Genomic DNA, 19,768 nt, shown 5'->3' with positions numbered 1-19,768 from the left:
TCTCATATTGCAGCTGGGAGTGTGCACTTTCAGCCCATATTATATATATAATTGTTTTTCTGAACATGTTTTTGTAAACAGCTAAAATAACAAAACTTGTGTCACTGTCCAAATATTTCTGGACCTAACTGTACAATGTATTTTTGAATTATATACTGTTTATGACATTAGCTGACACTCTAGTGTACTTAAAGGGAAACTGTCACCAGATTTGGCAACTATAACCTGTGGCCATCATCAATGAGCTCTTATATGCAGCATTCTAACATGCTGTATATAAGAGCCCAGGCTGCTATGTAGAACGTAAAAGTCACTTTATAATACTCACCTAATGGGTGTGCGGTGCAGAATGGTAGGATGTGTGTCTCCGTTCTCTGCTGTCTCTTTTGGCCATCTTTGTCCTCCTTCTTCTGAAGCCTGGGTGCATGATGCGTCCTATGTCATGCACATAGGCCAGCATTGAGGTCCTGCACAGGCGCACTTTGATCTGCCCTGAGTTGGGCAGATTAAAGAACTGTAGTGCGCCTGCACGGGACCTCAATGCCGGCTAGTGTGCATGATGTAGGATGCGTCATGCACCCCGACTTCAGAAGAAGGAGGACAAAGAAGAGGCGCCATTACCGAAGAAAGACGACACACAACCGTCCAGTCTGCACTGCACCGTCCCTTAGGTGAATATTACAAAGTGATTTTTACGTTCTACACAGCAGCCTGGTCTCTTATATACAGTATTCTGTATAATATATATAGTGACCATATCTGGTGACAGGTTCCCTTTAATGTAAATTTACTTAACCCCTTCACAACATGTGGCGTATATGTATGGCGCAAGTCAGCAGCGGATGTATGGAGCGGGCTCAGCTAGTACCTGCCACCAATCACGGGTGGCATGGAGCTCCGCCTGTGATTGTTAATCTGATAAATGCTGGTTTGAAACTCTGACAGTGGCATTAGCAGCGCAACGTAATAGCTGTCCGCCATTCTATGTGCCCATCGGTGCCCCAATGGGTTGCTTTGACAACCAGGGGTCTGGTGAAGACCTTCATGCTTGTCATTATGGAGCTCCTTTTAAACTCTGCCTATGGTCGAGCTTCAAAGGAGACCATGATTTGTGCTATATCACATGACCGCAGTTTGAAGTCCCCTAAGTGGACTAGTAAGTTCAGAGGAAAAGTAAGAAAAAGTTTTAAAAATGTGAAAAATAATACAATAAAACATAAACGTTCATATCACCGCCTTTTCTCCAATTAAAAATAAAGAAAAACAAAACAAATAAAGAAATTCCAATCTATTAAAATATAAAAATAATTAACCCTATTGGTAAACTCTATAAACAAAAAAAATTCAAGAACATCAAAATTTTATTTTTTCAATCGCTCCTATATCAGAAAAAATGCTGTAAAAAGAGAACAAAATATCACATTACTCAAAATTGTAACAATAAAAACATTCTCACCCTGCAAAAAATTAAGTGCTAACACAACACTAGAGACCGAAAAATGTCACCATTTTTTGAGACCCATAAAGCTTTCACAGTTTCAATTCTGGGGGGGGGTCACCGCTAAAATAATTTAAAAAACTGGACATGTTTGGTATCGCCGCAATCGATATCATGAGAACAATATTGCCAGGTCATTTTTACCACACAATGTACAGAATAAAAATAGTTTCCAAAAAACGGTCAGAATTGCATAATTGCTTTTTTGTTTTTTATTTTACGAATTTTTTTCACCACTAAAATAAAACCCATTATAATTTTTTTCTCGCCTTTTAGTACATCACATGATAAAATGAATGATGTCATTCAAAAGTTAAAGTGCAACTCATTCTGCAAAAAAAATAAGCCCTCGCAAGGCTATTGGAAGAGGTAAAAACAAAAGAACGGAAAATTGCCCTGTTGTGAAGTGGTAAATATCTCAAGAATGGCTTCAAATGTTAATAAGCTTTAAATTGCAAAAAAAAAAGTACTTGTGCAAGCACTATCTGAAAATATCCATCTATGAAGATGAGAAAGCACCACTCCATTTAAAGCACCACTCCATTGTTTTTTTATCTCCCCGCTAGAGTGGTGCTTTAAATCTAAGTCCCCTGCCCCCTGTCTTAAGCTGGGGTCACACTAAACGACAGCGACAACGACGTCGCTGTTACGTCACCATTTTCTGTGATGTAGCAGCGACCTTGTAAGTCGCTGTTATGATCGCTGCTTAGCTGTCAAACACAGCAGCCGAAGCAGCGATCATAACGACACGCGTCGCTGTGCTGCAACATGTGCAGAGAGCAGGGAGCCGCGCACACAGAGCGCTGGCTCCCTGCTCTCCTAGCTACAGTGCACATCGGCTTAATTACACGATGTGTACTGCAGCTACATGTCACAGTGCAGAGAGCAGGGAGCAGCGCACACTGTTTAGCGCTGGCTCCTTGCTCTCCTAGCTACAGTACACATCGGGTTAATTACACGATGTGTACTGCAGCTACATGTGCAGAGAGCAGGAGCCGGCGCTGGCAGCGTGAGAGCTGCGGAGGCTGGTAACGAAGGTAAATATCGGGTAACCACCATATTATCACCAACTACTGACCTATATAAGAATTGAAACACTCTACATTTATTTCATATGATGTTAGCATTCCGAGGGCTGTACCACCTCTGAGGGTGATTGACTGTTCTAACCCCAGAAGTGATTCGTGTACATTCTCCCCTAGGGAACTGTGTTGCTATATCAGTGTTGTATATATGCTAACGTATAATATGATTGTTTCATGTATTATATTTTTTCATGTATGATACCGGTCCACCTTCTATTGAGGATTTACTGCTGAGAATTTTCAAGGTTCTAAAATGTACAAAATAATTTGCAAGATTTACCTTAAGAGATAATGATGTATCAGGGTCTGTATCGTGATAGATAATAACGTTGTTGGCCATGTCAAAACTTTCCCGTACCCCGAGGTGATAGAAAAGTGAAGGCTGTCTTCCCACATCACTCATGTCCACTACGGCAACATCTGAAAAAGAAGTTTAATAATGATTAAGTTGCTTTTTTTATATTACTCCCAGTTGCACTTACATCCATTAGTCATTATACAGTTTTCAAAAAGGAACGAACCCCTTTACGAAATCAACAATGTATTTTTGGCCATATTTAAAGCAGAATAACACTATAAAATAATTAAAATAAATAAATATTGTGGAACCATGTAGTATCTTCTTGATGTTAGATGACTCTCTTTAGGCTCTGTTCACACTACATTTACATGGTTCTGTCATGTTTCCGTTACGTTTTTTGGAAATATTGACACAAAATGAGAATAATATTTAGTATTATGAGTTTTGCCATCATAATATTGGGTGGAACCCCAACATACTGTCCCGTCAACAATGTCCGTCGGTGTACATATACACTAGTCCGTCATAGAGCATGTTCTATTACACACGAAAGCCATGTTGCCAGGGAAAACAAAATAACTAATCATTTTGCGGATTTATCATTTTGCTCCTTCTCTACTAGGGATGATCGAAAACCTCAAATATTCGGCTTCACGAATATTTTCCGAATGCCTCGCCACTATTCGACTATTCCATGCGCAATGTAAGTCTATGGGACGCCCGAATAGTATCGAATAGTTATTATTCGGGTTTCCCATAGACTTATATTGCGTATCGAATATTTGCGAGTAGTCGAATAGCGGCGAGGTATTCGGAAAATATTCGCGAAGCCGAATAATCGAAGTATTTGATCATCCCTATTCTCTATTACTGCATGTTCAGACAATATGTTTATAGAAAAGCAGAGAGCACACAGATGATCAACTATCTGCTCCATGGCTCAGTTCACCAAAACTGCCAAAAAGGCGCCCTATATACAGTAACCCCCTAATGACTGACAATACAGAATAAGCCAAAATAGTTTTTTTTAACTTTTGCCTAAGAATAATAGACAGTAATTAATTTGTACTCCCTAAATAATGATAAAATAGTCACATTTATTCTTCATAAAACAAAACCTTATAAAACCACATCAATGAAAAACAAAAAGTTACTAGTTGCTAAAATGCAGCTATGCAAAAAGGCAGCTGGTTTTTAAGACCCAAATAGGCCAAGTCATTAAAGGAGTAAAGGAACAATTTTAGGAAATGCCTGTAGATCTGCTTCTGCAGAAAACAGCATTTATGATCGTGGTAAATTAAGCTTTTATTTTATTTGCGTGTTCATAGATCTTATAAATAGATGCACTTCCTCTGGGAAAAAAAAAGCTCAAAACTTCCAACAAAACTTGCAGACAGCCTGGGAATTGTTCTGATGCAAAAGAATGTTAACCAGAACTGAACACCAGGATTTATACAGTTGTAACACGCCAATGTTAGGATGCACTTAGACTAATGCCATTTATCCGTATACTACTCATGTGGAAAACTGACAGTACTCAGGCCCAGTATTAGCCTATGTGCTTATTCACAAGGACTAATTTCATTTAGCTCTCAGGTCTATGTCCCCTACAGCTCCAGAATGCAGTTTAAGGGCCCCCATAATCCCTCACATAGTATGAGGGCTCAGACATACACTATATGATGTCCCCTACAGCTCCAGCATGCAGTATAAGGGCCCCCCATAGCCCCTCACATAGTATGAGGGCCCACACATACACTATATGATGTCCCCTACAGCTCCAGCATGCAGTATGAGGTCCCCCCATAGCCCCTCACATAGTATGAGGGCCCACACATACACTATATGATGTCCCCTACAGCTCCAGCATGCAGTATGAGGTCCCCCCATAGCCCCTCACATAGTATGAGGGCCCACACATACACTATATGATGTCCCCTACAGCTCCAGCATGCAGTATGAGGTCCCCCCATAGCCCCTCACATAGTATGAGGGCCCACACATACACTATATGATGTCCCCTACAGCTCCAGCATGCAGTATGAGGGCCCCCCATAGCCCCTCACATAGTATGAGGGCCCACACATACACTATATTATGTCCCCTACAGCTCCAGCATGCAGTATGAGGTCCCCCATAGCCCCTCACATAGTATGAGGGCTCAGACATTACTATATGATGTCCCCTACAGCTCCAGCATGAGGTCCCCCCATAGCCCCTCACATAGTATGAGGGCTCAGACATACACTATATGATGTCTCCTACAGCTCCAGCATGCAGTATGAGGGCTCCCCATAGCCCCTCACATAGTATGAGGGCTCAGACATACACTATATGATGTCCCCTACAGCTCCAGCATGAGGTCCCCCCATAGCCCCTCACATAGTATGAGGGCTCAGACATACACTATATGATGTCCCCTACAGCTCCAGCATGAGGTCCCCCCATAGCCCCTCACATAGTATGAGGGCTCAGACATACACTATATGATGTCCCCTACAGCTCCAGCATGCAGTATGAGGTCCCCCCATAGCCCCTCACATAGTATGAGGGCTCAGACATACACTATATGATGTCCCCTACAGCTCCAGCATGCAGTATGAGGGCCCCCCATAACCCCTCACATAGTATGAGGGCTCAGACATACACTATATGATGTCCCCTACAGCTCCAGCATGCAGTATGAGGGCCCCCCATAGCCCCTCACATAGTATGAGGGTCCACACATACACTATATGATGTCCCCTACAGCTCCAGCAAGCAGTATGAGGGCCCCCCATAGCCCCTCACATAGTATGAGGGCCCACACATACACTATATTATGTCCCCTACAGCTCCAGCATGCAGAAGGAGGGCCCCCCATAGACCCTCACATAGTATGAGGGCTCAGACATACACTATATGATGTCCCCTACAGCTCCAGCATGCAGTATGAGGTCCCCCCATAGCCCCTCACATAGTATGAGGGCTCAGACATACACTATATGATATCCCCTACAGCTCCAGCATGAGGTCCCCCCATAGCCCCTCACATAGTATGAGGGCTCAGACATACACTATATGATGTCGCCTACAGCTCCAGCATGCAGTATGAGGTCCCCCCATAGCCCCTCACATAGTATGAGGGCTCAGACATCACTATATGATGTCCCCTACAGGGCCAGCATGAGGTCCCCCCATAGCTCCTCACATAGTATGAGGGCTCAGACATACACTATATGATGTCCCCTACAGCTCCAGCATGCAGTATGAGGTCCCCCCATAGCCCCTCACATAGTATGAGGGCTCAGACATACACTATATGATGTCCCCTACAGCTCCAACATGCAGTATGAGGGCCCCCCATAGCCCCTCACATAGTATGAGGGCCCACACATACACTATATGATGTCCCCTACAGCTCCAGCATGCAGTATGAGGTCCCCCCATAGCCCCTCACATAGTATGAGGGCTCAGACATACACTATATGATATCCCCTACAGCTCCAGCATGAGGTCCCCCCATAGCCCCTCACATAGTATGAGGGCTCAGACATACACTATATGATGTCCCCTACAGCTCCAGCATGCAGTATGAGGGCCCCCCATAGCCCCTCACATAGTATGAGGGCTCAGACATACACTATATGATATCCCCTACAGCTCCAGCATGCAGTATGAGGGCCCCCCATAGCCCCTCACATAGTATGAGGGCTCAGACATACACTATATGATATCCCCTACAGCTCCAGCATGCAGTATGAGGGCCCCCCATAGTCCCTCACATAGTATGGGCCCACACATACACTATATGATATATATCGCATAGATCCCAAAGGCATTATGAGGGCCCCCTCACACACAAGATGTTCATTACATTTCTTACATGCAGTGTGAGGGCCCCAACACAAAAGTATATCATCCGCAGCCCCCCACAAAGTATGAAGACCAACACACAATATGAAGTCTCCGAAAGCCTCCAAATGCAGTATAAGGGTCTGCTACATATGAGGGCTCCACACATACAATATAATATTCAATACCTCAACACACAGTATGTCACCCACAGCCTCCCACAAAGCATGAGGGCCCCCCAAACACAATGTTATCTATAGCCCCAAGCCAGGGCTGTGGAGTCGGAGTTGGAGCTCATTTTGGTGGAGTCAGAGTCTCTATAAAATGCACCGACTCCTAAAATATATAATAAATTGGGGACAGCAGTGAAATGCAGAATGTGCTGAATATTTTTTCATAGGAATTTGGGAAAGTTATGAAATGTCCTATAAATGTCCGTTCTATTCTTGATCTAAGGCTACATTCACACAGCGTTTTTGCTGCGTTTTTTGAGGATACGTTTTTCAGCTGCAAAAGCAGAACAGCTTTTTAAAAAACCGCATCACCTGTAAGGTTTTTGAGGTCATAAATAATGCTTTCAATAGCAAAAGCAGATTAGAAAAAGGCCACAAACTGACTGCTCATTCTTTGTGAGGATCTGTTTATGAGCACAAAAACGGATCCTCACAAAACGCTGTGTCTGAATGTCATGTCTTGAAACCCATTGCCTTTGCTGGGATGCCCGGAGTCACTGCATTTCACTGAATTATTTTGCCATCAATGTTCCATATGTTTGTGACAAGAAAGAAATTGTTACCAAGACACTGGCAGTAAAAGATACTAAAGCTCATCACATCAGCCAGTTTCTCCAGGCCTTAGTGGAAAAAGTTCTGCAAGATTACAAACTCAAAAAAGAACAGGTTCTTGCTATTATAACGGACAATGCTTCAAACATGATAAGTTTAATTAAACTGATGAATGAGAGTAATGAACAACAGCTAGAAGAAAATTTAGGATTCAGTATGTGTGAGATGGAAGGCCACAGCGCTGTTCATGTAACTGAGGAACAAACAGATATAATAACAGAAGGACAGCAAAATGATACTTTAGAATTAGATGATCTCGTTGAAGCTGCTTCAAAACACTTTCATATTCATCACATGCGCTGTGTTGTGCACACGCTGCAGCTCGCAATAAGGCCTGTTTCACACGTCAATGATTCTGGTACGTTTGTGCTTTTTTTTTCTACGTGCCAGAATTACTGACATACGCAGACCCATTCTAATCAATGGGTCTGCTCACACATCAGTGATTTTTCACTGAGCGTGTCTCCGTGCGGAGTACCCGCGTGTCCGTGATTGCCGCACGGAGACATGTCCATTTTTTTCTGGCATCACTGATGTCCCACGGACCACGCAGTGGTGTGATCCGTGAAATATGTGCCAGAAAAAAACGTGCATATAAAATAAAAATCATTTTTCCTCACCCGGCTTCAGCGGCGCTCTCTGCAGCCTGTTCTGCCTGCTGCTTCTGAGCCGGCTCATTACTGTAGTGCATATTCATGAATGCACGACACAGCCGACCCAGAAGCAGCTGCTGAGGAGGTCAGCGCCGGCCGGATGCTGCACCGCGGGAGCGTTCAGCAGCATGGAGAGCGGGAGCAGGCACAGGTGAGTTAATCTCTATGTGCAATCACAGACCACAGAGAACGGAGCCCGGATTGCACTTAGACAACCCACGTGTGCATCACGGCACACGGAGGTACATGTGCGTGTTTTACACGTCAGTGAAGAACGTCTGTGTTTTTCACTGGCGTGTGAAACGGGCCTAAGAGATAGTCTGCAAGATGGACCCCGATTTCACACAACCGGTTTTTCGCCGGTTTGGCAGATGCGGCGCACTCCAGTACAGTGTATACAGTACAGTGGCAGCGCGACAAACGCTGGTCACATGCTGTCATGTGACCCAGAAGTTGCGGCGCGGCCACTGTACTGTATCGTACTGTACTGGCGTGCGCCACATCCGCCAAACCGCTGAAAAGCCGGATGTGTGAAACTGGGCGGACATGCTGGAAATCTGATTGGAAAAGTGAGGAAATTGGTTATTGCCGCTAGAACCCCTAAAATTGATTCCATCTTGAAGAGACGTGCTGGGAAAGGGGCAATCAAGCCACTCGGTGAGGAAGCACTTATTTAATGACTGAGCGATTGCTTGAACTAAAATCATTTCTTATAGATATGGTGAACCCTCAAGTAACATTAAATGAAGGTCTATGGACACAGGTGGCTGAATTGAAGGAATTGCTTAATCACCCATTTACCGTGACTAAAAAAATACAAGCTGAGGATTTAACTCCTGGCATTTTCATAAGGGAGTGGAAGAACTTGCTATTTTGCTTGTCCCAAAGAGGAGGTTTAATCCCAGATGGCATTTCTGCTTCAATGAAACGGAGAGAGACACAGCTATTGGAAAATAAAATTCTTCTGGCAGCTGTTTATGTGGACCCAAGTCATCGTATACTGCTTGATGATCAACAGCTTACTAAAGGAAAAGAAGCTTTGAGTGAGGTAGCAGTTAGGATGAGCGGATACAGGACTGCCATGCGCAAGAGGACTTGGGGCCTGACAGTGCTACTGCTGCCTTATCTTCATCCTCATCAGATGAGCAGTTTAACTTTGACAAGTATTTGGATGACATGGAGCAGCAAAGTGTTGCCGCAAGGAAAAAGATTTCACTCCGTCTCCTATAGCAGCAGATTGACCAGGTTTCAGTAACATTTTTCACTTGCTCTCAAAGAAATAGAAAAATTCAACCATTCATCAAAACTGACTGTGCAAGAGGCAATTTCTTAATACCCGGAAATTGTTAGAGATGTTGCTAATGTGGTTACGGCTTTGCCTCCAACCCAAGTTAGTGTAGAGAGGTTGTTCTCTAGCCTTAAAATTAATAGGTCAGATTTGAGGTCATCTGCGAAGGAGGATCTGATGGAAGCAATTCTATTTCTTACAACAAGTTCATAGACTGCACAAATGTTATTTAGTATGGTTTTGTTAAACACTGTTTTTTGCCACTTACATAGTGTATTACATAGTGTTATATATAACACTATAATATACTATATAACACTATGTAATATATATATATGTATATATATATATATAACACTATGTAATACACTATGTAAGTGGCAAAAAAACCCCCAGTTTTCAACAAAAACATACTACATAATAAAATAACATTTAGTATATTGCTTATATTTAAGTGAAAAATGTATTGTAGTGCAATGTGAACATCAAACATTTAATCATTTTTATGATACAATAATCAAGATATTTAGATAGAACATAAAATATATTTATTGGAATACAACTTTAGAACACAAAAAACTGTAATAAATTGTAAATATGTAATACAATATGTTTTTTATATATATATATATATATATATATATATATATATATATATATACATACACATACACACACAAGATATATATGCAATCTACTGTATATTACATAGTGTATTACATATTTACAATTTATTTTGTTTAGTACTTTAGTTTGTGTTCTAAAGTTGTATTCCAATAAATATATTTTATGCTCTATCTAAATATCTTGATTATTGTATCATAAAAATGATTAAATGTCTGATGTTCACATTGTACTACAATACATTTTTCACTTAACTATAAACAATATATGTAGTAGTCTGAGTCGTGGAGTCGGAGTCGGTGCAAGGGAAATTGAGGAGTCGGAGTCGAAGGTTTGGCTTACGGACTCCACAGCCCTGCCCCCAACATGCAGGATTAGAGACCCACACAATATAAGGCCCCCCCCACACACACACAATATGATGTCCCTTACAGAACAAAAATGCAGTATGAGGGTCTTCACAGACCACAACATATGATGAAACCCTGCACAAATTATGAGGACCCCCCACAGCCCTTCACTCTTTGTATGAGGGCCCCCACAGCCCACAATACAGTATGAGGACCCTTATACAGTTTGATGGCCCTGCAGCCCACACACTCCATGATGCCCCAAGGCATCATGTCCGCACAAATACTGACAAAAACACTACTTGCATTTCCCCAATGTCTGCTCTGGTCAGTGCACTGTGCAGGCTGAGGCTCCAGGAGGCGCGATCTCATGATGTCATCGCACCTGCTGTCCTGAGTCACTCTCAGATGAAGAGGGTGAATAGTGCAGCAGGGAGCGGACTGAGTCTACTTCTATGGAAGCAGATACCATTGGAATTGTTACATCAGGTGGGGGAGTTGGTGAGGCGGTACCATAGTGCCACATAGTGATTGCATGGTCTGGCGCTATTCACTGTATGCTCCTGTCCCCAAAACTATTATTCATTTAGTGTGTACAGCAATGCCTCTGACAACCAGTGTTCTGCCCGGGCACAAATAACTCTTATACATTACCACACATCTGCTCGCTTCTTTGTAATTTGCCTCAGTCTCCGCTTATCTGTCACCAACATGAATACTCAGAAAGCTTTTCCCCGATGCCCCCCCAGCTTCCTTCCTTTATGACACCGCACAGGAATGTGTTACTTAAGCTTTCATGATCCCACAATATTTTTTGTATCTTTGTTCTTGTAATGTACTGTTCTACAGATCTGTCAGTATTCTAGTGTATGAGGATAATGGATACGTAATAGGAAATACATTGTCATGTAACCTGACAAAACGTTATAAGGGCTGTGGTACTTCAACTTTCCATCGTGAGGACGAGGAATCATGCATGCATCCCCTCACTGGCTGTGGCCATTAGATATGGCAGTATTCAATATTGATATTCAATATGGTGGGTGAATAATCACTGCAGAATCATAGCAAGGACTATGGGCAATTGAATTCATAATTAAAATTAAAGGGAACGAATCAGCTGATTGATAGTGCCCAAACCTCAGGCAGGATCATTCCGATACTACCTACAGCCATGTATGCCTTAAGGCTACTTTACACGCTGCGATATCGGTCCCGATATCGCTAGCGTGGATACCCGCCCCCATCTGTTGTGCGACACAGGCAAATCGCTGCCCGTGCCACACAACATCGCCCAGACCCGTCACACATACTTACCTGCCCGGCGACGTCGCTGTGACCGGCGAACCGCCTCCTTTCTAAGGAGGCGGTTCGTTCAGCGTCACAGCAACGTCACAGCTGCGTCACTGAACCGCCGCCCAATAGAAGCGGAGGGGCGGAGATGAGCGGGACGAACATCTCGCCCATCTCCTTCCTTCTGCATAGCGGCCGGGAGGCAGGTAAGGTGAGGTTCCTCGTTCCTGCGGTGTCACACGGAGTGATGTGTGCTGCCGCAGGAACGAGGAACAACTTTGTTACTGCTGCAGTAACGATATTTGAGAATGGACCCCCATGTCACCGATGAGCGATTTTGCAAATTTTTGTGACGATGCAAAATAGCTCATAGGTGTCACACGCAACGGCATCGCTAATGTGGCCGGATGTGCGTCACCAATTCCGTGACCGCATTAGCGATGTCGTAGCGTGTAAAGCCCCCTTTACTCTGAATAGCTGCAGCGTTTCAGAGAAAATATACATTGAAAAGCTGTCTGGGTATAATTTCTCGGCTGTCTAGTCCAGGTATGTCTAGTCCAGGGCAGGTCCCTGGCGGCTTCTCCCTGCCCTACTCCCTATGACGGACAGGTCTCTCCCTATGTGTGTATGGCTGGTATTTCAGTGTTCACTATACAAAATTGCAATAGCGCAGCAAGTGTCAACCACACTGCCCATGGTTAGGGACAAGATTGCCACCGCTATGTTCAGTTAGTATAAAACTTGTTTTTTTTTATTATATTACTAGTTTACTGTACTTTGGTAGCACAGAGTTCCTAATTGGATAGTGAATTCATAAGGGGAACATGCTAGAGTCAAACACTCCTGTTTTATTAAGATACATGCAGCTTTTAAAGGGAATCTGTCATCAGGTTTTTGTCACCCCATATGACAGCAGCATAATGTAGAGACAGAGACCATGATTCCAGCGATGTGTCACTTACTGAGCTGTTTGCTGTCACTTTGCTAAAATCAGTGTTTTCTCTCCTGCAGATCTAGCAGTTATACAGAGCTCATTAATATGCTGGACTAAGTGGCAGCAGGGCAAGTAGTCCTCTAATGATAATCTACTGCTGATTAAACAGGGGTTTTAGCAAAACTACACTAAGCAGTCCAGTAAGTGGCACACCACTGGAATCAGGATCTCTGTCTCTACATTATGCTGCTCTCAGATTAGGTGACAAAAACCTGGTGACAGATTCCCTTTAATGAATCAGGCTCCTTTGAAAAATGCCATGCGTCTCAACACTAATTTGTCGCTTAAGGAATGCTGACGTTCCTTACGAAATTGACGAGTTTGCGCACCACCCTACCCCCGTCCCAGCTCTGCCCACTTTGCTGGAACTGGGCAAAAATGGTATAAGAATCCCTAATGTAACGTAGTTTTAGCACAGCCTTGCGTTGCACCAAAATGTTGACCTGTGAAAACTTTTTACACAGAATTCTGATGTATTTGATGAATCAGGCTCAATGATTGATTGATAAAAGCACTTAATAAACTTTAAATTACTTACAGACACACTATGTTCATAACGGTCTCTGAAATGTTATTGGCTGTGGCCTTTTAAAGGATGGCAGTAAATGTTTGTGTTGCACTTGAGATAGGCCTCTGTGCAGGCTGAAACGTTGTGTATTTATATGTGAATGCTGATAAACCTTTTCTTTCTACTCTGAATTGGGGAGACCAGTATGTCTGACTTCTTAGGCGGGCTTTGCACGTTGCGACATGGCAAGCCGATGCTGCGATGTCGCACGCGATAGTCCCCGCCCCCGTCACAGCAGCGATATCTTGTGATTCCTGGCATAGCGAACATTATCGCTACGCCAGCTTCACATGCACTCACCTGTCCTGCGACGTCACTCTGGCCGGCGTCCCGCCTCCTTCCTAAGGGGCCGGGTCGTATAACGTCAGAGCGACGTCACACGGCAGGCGGGCAATCAAAGCGGAGGGGCGGAGATGAGCAGAATGTAAACATCCCGCCCACCTTCTTCCTTCCGTATAGCCGCCAGCGGCAGGTAAGGTGATGTTCCTCGCTCCTGCGGCTTCATACACAGCGATGTGTGCTGCCGCAGAAACGAGCAACAACATCGTACCTGTCGCTGCAGCGTAATTATGAAAAAGTCGGAGCCTACACCGATGATACGATAACAACGCTTTTGCGCTCGTTAATCGTATCATCTAGGATTTACACACTACGATGTCGAAAGTGACGCCAGATGTGCATCACTTTCGATTTGACCCCACCGACATCGCATGTGCGATGTTGCAACGTGCAAAGCCGCCCTTAGCAGGACAAGGATAAAGCTGGAAGGCCGGCGGCCAGGCAGACTGAGGACCAATGTACTCGAATGGGCTTCACTACAGCATTTTTATCTGCTATCCACACATGACTGACTTTAGGCAAAGGCCACAAGGGTCATTAACCAAAAAGAAAATCCGGCAGGTGGAAGCAAGTGGAGGACACAAGATGTCACCAACTCAGACCAGACTAACAATGAAGAAATCATGCAAATCAAAAAGGTCCGTGGAGCCTCTGTTAGGAGAAACACAGAAACCAGCCAGATATCCCTCCGGGAAGAGCCCAGCCAAGGGGTGACTCTTTTTAGGAGACCACCATAACCACCATATTAAGTGGCCCTTTTAGTCAATATCCAACTTTTTGACAAGTTTAAAGATATGACAAGGGAAATACCAAGGCCAGGTATCCATCTACAGACAGCTGTTTCGGGGTATTGCCCCTCATCAGTGTGGAGTAGGATTCTGGCTGGGTGGGAGCAATGCCTAGTAGACCAACAAGACAAAACAATCACTGATCTCGGGGAGACCAGCCAGAGAAAACACTGCCGGCAGTCAGCGAGGGCGCTCAAGACAGTGAAATCCTAGGTACATTGCTCCCTGGGAAATATGCAAATCAAAAAGGTCCGTGGAGTCTCTGTTAGGAGTCACAACACAGAAACTAGCCAGATATCCCTCCGGGAAGGGCCCAGCCAAGGGGTGACTCTTTTTAGGAGACCACCATAACCACCATATTAAGTGGCCAATATCCACCTTTTTGACAAGTTTAAAGATATGACAAGGGAAATACCAAGGCCAGGTATCCATCCACAGACAGCTGTTTCGGGATATTTCCCAGGGAGCAATGTACCTAGCATTTCATTGTCTTGAGCGCCCTCGCTGGCTGCTGGCGGTGTTTTCTCTGGCTGGTCTCCCCGAGATCAGTGATTGTTTTGTTTTGTTGGTCTACTAGGCCTTGCTTCCACCCAGCCAGAATCCTACTCCACACTGATGAGGGGCAATTCCCAGAAACAGCTGTCTGTGGATGGATACCTGGCCTTGGTATTTCCCTTGTCATATCTTTAAACTTGTCAAAAAGTTGGATATTGACTAAAAGGGCCACTTAATATGGTGGTTATGGTGGTCTCCTAAAAAGAGTCACCCCTTGGCTGGGCCCTTCCCGGAGGGATATCTGGCTGGTTTCTGTGTTGAGACTCCTAACAGAGGCTCCACGGACCTTTTTGATTTGCATATTTCCCAGGGAGCAATGTAGCTAGGATTTCACTGTCTTGAGCGCCCTCGCTGGCTGCTGGCAGTATTTTCTCTGGCTGGTCTCCCCGAGATCAGTGATTGTTTTGTAATGAAGAAATCATGACTGAGACATTGAGAACATGGGTGGTAAATACTTTCTCACATGCATTGACTAATATACAAGTATAGATTCTCTCTCAAGACTTTCGGCGATTGGCTCAACCTGGACATTGATACCCATAGCCTTTGTAGGAGATTTATGAGGATGTTTACCTACATAAGTTCAGACAGTGCTAATGTAGATAAAAACCACTGAAGTTAATTAATACGATATTGACATCTGAAATCTGAGGCTAAGCTGGTAACATATGGGTACAATTTTAATGTACATGAACATAAGGCATTACTTAAGTTGGCCTCTCAGCCCACCTCAATCAAGTCCGTTGATAAAGGTGGTGCTGAATGCATAGAAATATGAAGTGGAAACATGAAGGCAATTGCCTGACACAGAGGTGTATGAGCGATTGAGCAGGGACTCCACATTACTTGATGGACAGCTGAGTTACACTGTGCCGCATGACTGATCCATAAGTAGCCATATTAGTTTATCTTTTCAATTCACAGTTATACCAGTTTTGCATAATTTACCAAATATTCACAAAAGCCAGTGTGATCCTTGTGGAACGCATGATTATTTCAGAATAGTATTCCTGCAGAGACATGGGTCCAATGTGGCCTCAACTTATGCTAACATCATCCTGGTGGGTCTTGAGAAGTCTGTGGAAACATTTGGTTTCTGGTCTCGCATCCACTGCTTGTTCAGATATATAGATGACATTTCATGGGGATGATGTAAGATGATACAATTGAAGAATAGTATATGTTCCATTATGAACCCAATAATATTATTCCTGAAATACAGTACACTTTTACTTGTTCAGACTAAAGTTCATTGGACATTGTGAAATATATGCTACATTCCAATGTACTGGAAATACCAAACCAACTGACCAGAATAACGCCATTCTGTTTACAGCAATTATCCACGCAATATGATCTTATCACTACCTTGGAGCCACATGTTATGGGTCAACAGAGTAAAGAGTGACCCTGAAAGGTTAAATATGGCTCAGATGTATGTGAAATTTGTGTTTAGAGGCTATCCACTGATAATATAGGAAAAGCATAAAACCCAAACCTAATTTGATATGTAGAGAGTAATTGTTTGATTTCAGTGAAGGTAATCTGAGCACGACGATCCAGTACTTCTTAAATTGGTATTGGTTCTTTTGAGAAATGGCAGCCCTAGAGATCTTCTTTGTCCCCTTCCTTGATGTTTTCACGGCAGACTGGTTTAGGTGGACATTGGGCCTAAAAACGTTTAAACCATAGCTGTTAGATCACTTAAGAATGTGATTTTTTTCCTTTCTGAGATGCTCATGTACCAATCTGATCAAAGATGAACTTTCACCAAATTATTCATGTTGGAATGTGACATTGTATAATACACCCAGGATTAGCATATTCTAAGCTATAGCGGGGCATGTTCTTTGCCTTGAATTACAGTATGCTGCCGGCTTATGAGTGATCAACATCTTACACGGGGAGAAGTACACACCGCCAGTGAAAACTATCTGATAACAAACACCCAGTTTGACTTAAAAGAATTATTCCCATCTCCAAGGACCCTCTACCAATATGTACTAGGTGTAAGCATAAGAATATTAGCAACTCCTTCCAGTTAGAAATGTAGTCTAGTTCTTCTGAAAAGCTATGTCACGCACCTTCTGAATAGGGCATTACAGTAGCTTAGGTAAAAAAAGGTTATAGCCACGCATATAGGGAGTTATTTGCTAGTGGTCGTAACCATCGATACCTAAGCTATTGCAAAGCCCTGCACATGAGGTAAGTGGCATGGCTTATCAGAAAAACTAGACTACATTTGTAATTGGAGGTATTTGTTATTATTATTAATTATTAATTATTATTATTATTATTACACCTACTACATATTGAGATAGAATCTTTCAGATGGAAATACCCCTTTATTTTCATTAAACACTTCCTACCAAAACATTTTGACTGCTAATATTTCTGCAATGGAGAAGCAAAATTTAATCTAAAATTAAAAAGGAAAAAAAAAAAACACAAGAAAGTTACATTATGTTTTGCAATGACAAACTGTCATGCTAGGTATGTTTAAGTACCAAGTGCATGGCAAAAGGGAAGGTAAGGGAAACCATGTGTCTAGGGAAAAGGAAGATGGTGACCCCTGACCAAACCTACTGCTGGTCCGTGGGATGCGTAGATATACAGCAATTGGTAATAATATATAAAATTTAACTTTTATTCTATTTCTTAAAAAGACTCAAGGTCTATAAAATTTTTTCACCCGTGAATAGTGACCACACAAATAAACGGACGTTGAGTATTCAAATCAATAGGTATATAGAACCATATTAGAGAAAGAAAAGTCAGATATCCAATACCCTCATAATCAAGGGTTAGTGTATTTACATGAATATATCCGATCTTTTTACCTCAAGTTGCCTTTTATCATCTGGCAGGAGCAGGGTCTCATATCTCACCCATCTGCTCCGACAGAAGAAAATATTACCTTAATAGGGCATGATATACATTATCTATTCAGCCCAATGGAACAGCCAGAATATGCTCAATAGCCCTCCTTGTTCTCTTCCCAACGCGTTTCCTCTTATCGATTCATCAGGGGAAATTACCATTTGGAGGCATTTGAAGGCTTATCAGAGGAGCATGCAATCAAAATCATCCTAGATGTGTGTTTCCATACACACCAGGTCTAGGGGCCGCGCTTCTTATGGTGGTCCGTGGGATGCCTCAACACCCTAAATAGGTTCCGTACCTATTCACCAACCCGGATATCTGACCCTAGGTATCCCTAGTGCTGGAAGACACAAGGAGGACACACAGAGGGGAAGCATGAGCTACTTAACATTAGATGATTCAGATAGACGTTCAGTAGAGTTTTCTGCAACAATACCACAGAGGAGTACAAGCCACCTGCTTGCAACCAAGGCTTGAAGTAACTGAAAAATATCACCAGCACCAGTTCAAAGGAGGAAGGGGTATTTAAACACCAAGGGAATACTGATGATCAAGAGCTGGGTGGAAGTCAAGCTCCTGCTGGGTCAAAAAGAGAGAGAGATGAATCCAGCAGGAAAGCTAACTAGTACAATGAATACTGACAGCAGGAACTATGGATAGTCAGGGAGCATTCTGCGCAGCCAGACACTGTGACCTTCTATAGCCAGAAACCACATGACTGTCTGTCACAAGTGACACAAACATTGTGTGTATTGCTCAACATGAAAAATATGGTGAAAAATCATTTTTATTTCTTTACCATCCATATACTGGTGAAAATTTTTAAACGGAAGTCAGTTTAGGTGATCTGTATGATGAACTGGTCTATGTCAGTGATACAACTAATCTAATTTCCATTAGATTAGCGAGAGAAGATCTTTCAGTACCAAAACATTTTTCTTGCTGTGAAACATGCAGTTATTTAGCTAAGGGTGGGGTCTGCAAGGTAGCAACTTGCTACATAGTGAATGGCCGGTTTGTATCGCAGAGGTGGTAGTCCCCTGCAATGTAAACCTGGAATGTTTACTCTGGGACTTGTAGTTCCGCGAGGGTTGCTTGACTAATCATAAACCTGGCCTTGAATATACTAAGAGCTGGGTGTGTCCCATGTGGGTGTTATAATAAGACTTTGTCTGGTCACATGGCCCTCTGTGTTTGGAAGCTACAAGACTTCCTGGAAAACACTGGAGAGGAGAGTGCATCCAGGATAGTGAGGCTGAGCAGTGAAGACGTGGCGTCTGGCAGAGATCCTGTGTGGGCACTGACAGCAGGAATGCTGTGCTTGGAAGAAGCAAGCTTCCGGAGCCCTGGACTGACAGGAGTCAGTGTGTGGAGCCGCCATAGCTCCTCAAAGGTAACCTCAGTGAAGATGGGAATTCACTAGTAGCAATTTAAGGCTATGTTCACACTAGAAACATGATTTTTCTTAAGAAAATTTCTTAAGAAATTTCTTAAGAGTGAAGGATTGTGCACCTGCGTTAAAAAAACGCACCAAAAACGCACCTGCGTTTTCGGTGCGTTTTTGGTGCGTTATTACCACTGGTTGCGCCCTGCGTTATTGTGCCATTATCTATGGTAACTAACGCAGTTAGCTGCAGAAAAGAAGTGACATGCTCATTCTTTTTCTTAAGAAAATCTACTGAAAGAATTTTCTTAAGAAAAAAACGCAGTGTGCGCACAGCTAATTTTTTTTGCCATAGGTTTTGCTGGGGAATGTCTGCAGAAAGGTTACAAGAATTTCTCAAGAAATTTCTGCAGCAAAAACGGACCAAAAACGCAGGTAAAAAACGCAGTGTGTGAACATAGCCTAAAAATAAATCTTTGGTGGATT

At 43.1% G+C, this 19,768-nt stretch overlaps 1 protein-coding gene across 2 annotated transcripts in view; it reads right to left on the bottom strand.

Annotated features, from left to right (window-relative positions):
- The window catches only part of MAP3K15 (mitogen-activated protein kinase kinase kinase 15), a 272,744-nt gene that overhangs the window by 187,988 nt on the left and 64,988 nt on the right, over window positions 1-19,768 (bottom strand). For both annotated transcript variants that reach the window (XM_075335432.1, XM_075335433.1), the window contains exon 2: window positions 2,864-3,003. In XM_075335432.1, coding sequence (XP_075191547.1) covers window positions 2,864-3,003 — 140 coding nt within the window. The remainder of the gene's footprint in view (window positions 1-2,863; window positions 3,004-19,768) is intronic.

Source organism: Anomaloglossus baeobatrachus, chromosome 2 (genome assembly GCF_048569485.1).
Source record: "Anomaloglossus baeobatrachus isolate aAnoBae1 chromosome 2, aAnoBae1.hap1, whole genome shotgun sequence".
Classification (NCBI taxonomy): Eukaryota; Metazoa; Chordata; class Amphibia; order Anura; family Aromobatidae; genus Anomaloglossus; species Anomaloglossus baeobatrachus.
The sequence above is the reverse complement of the archived record's forward strand: the minus strand, read 5'-3'. Positions and strand labels throughout refer to the sequence as shown.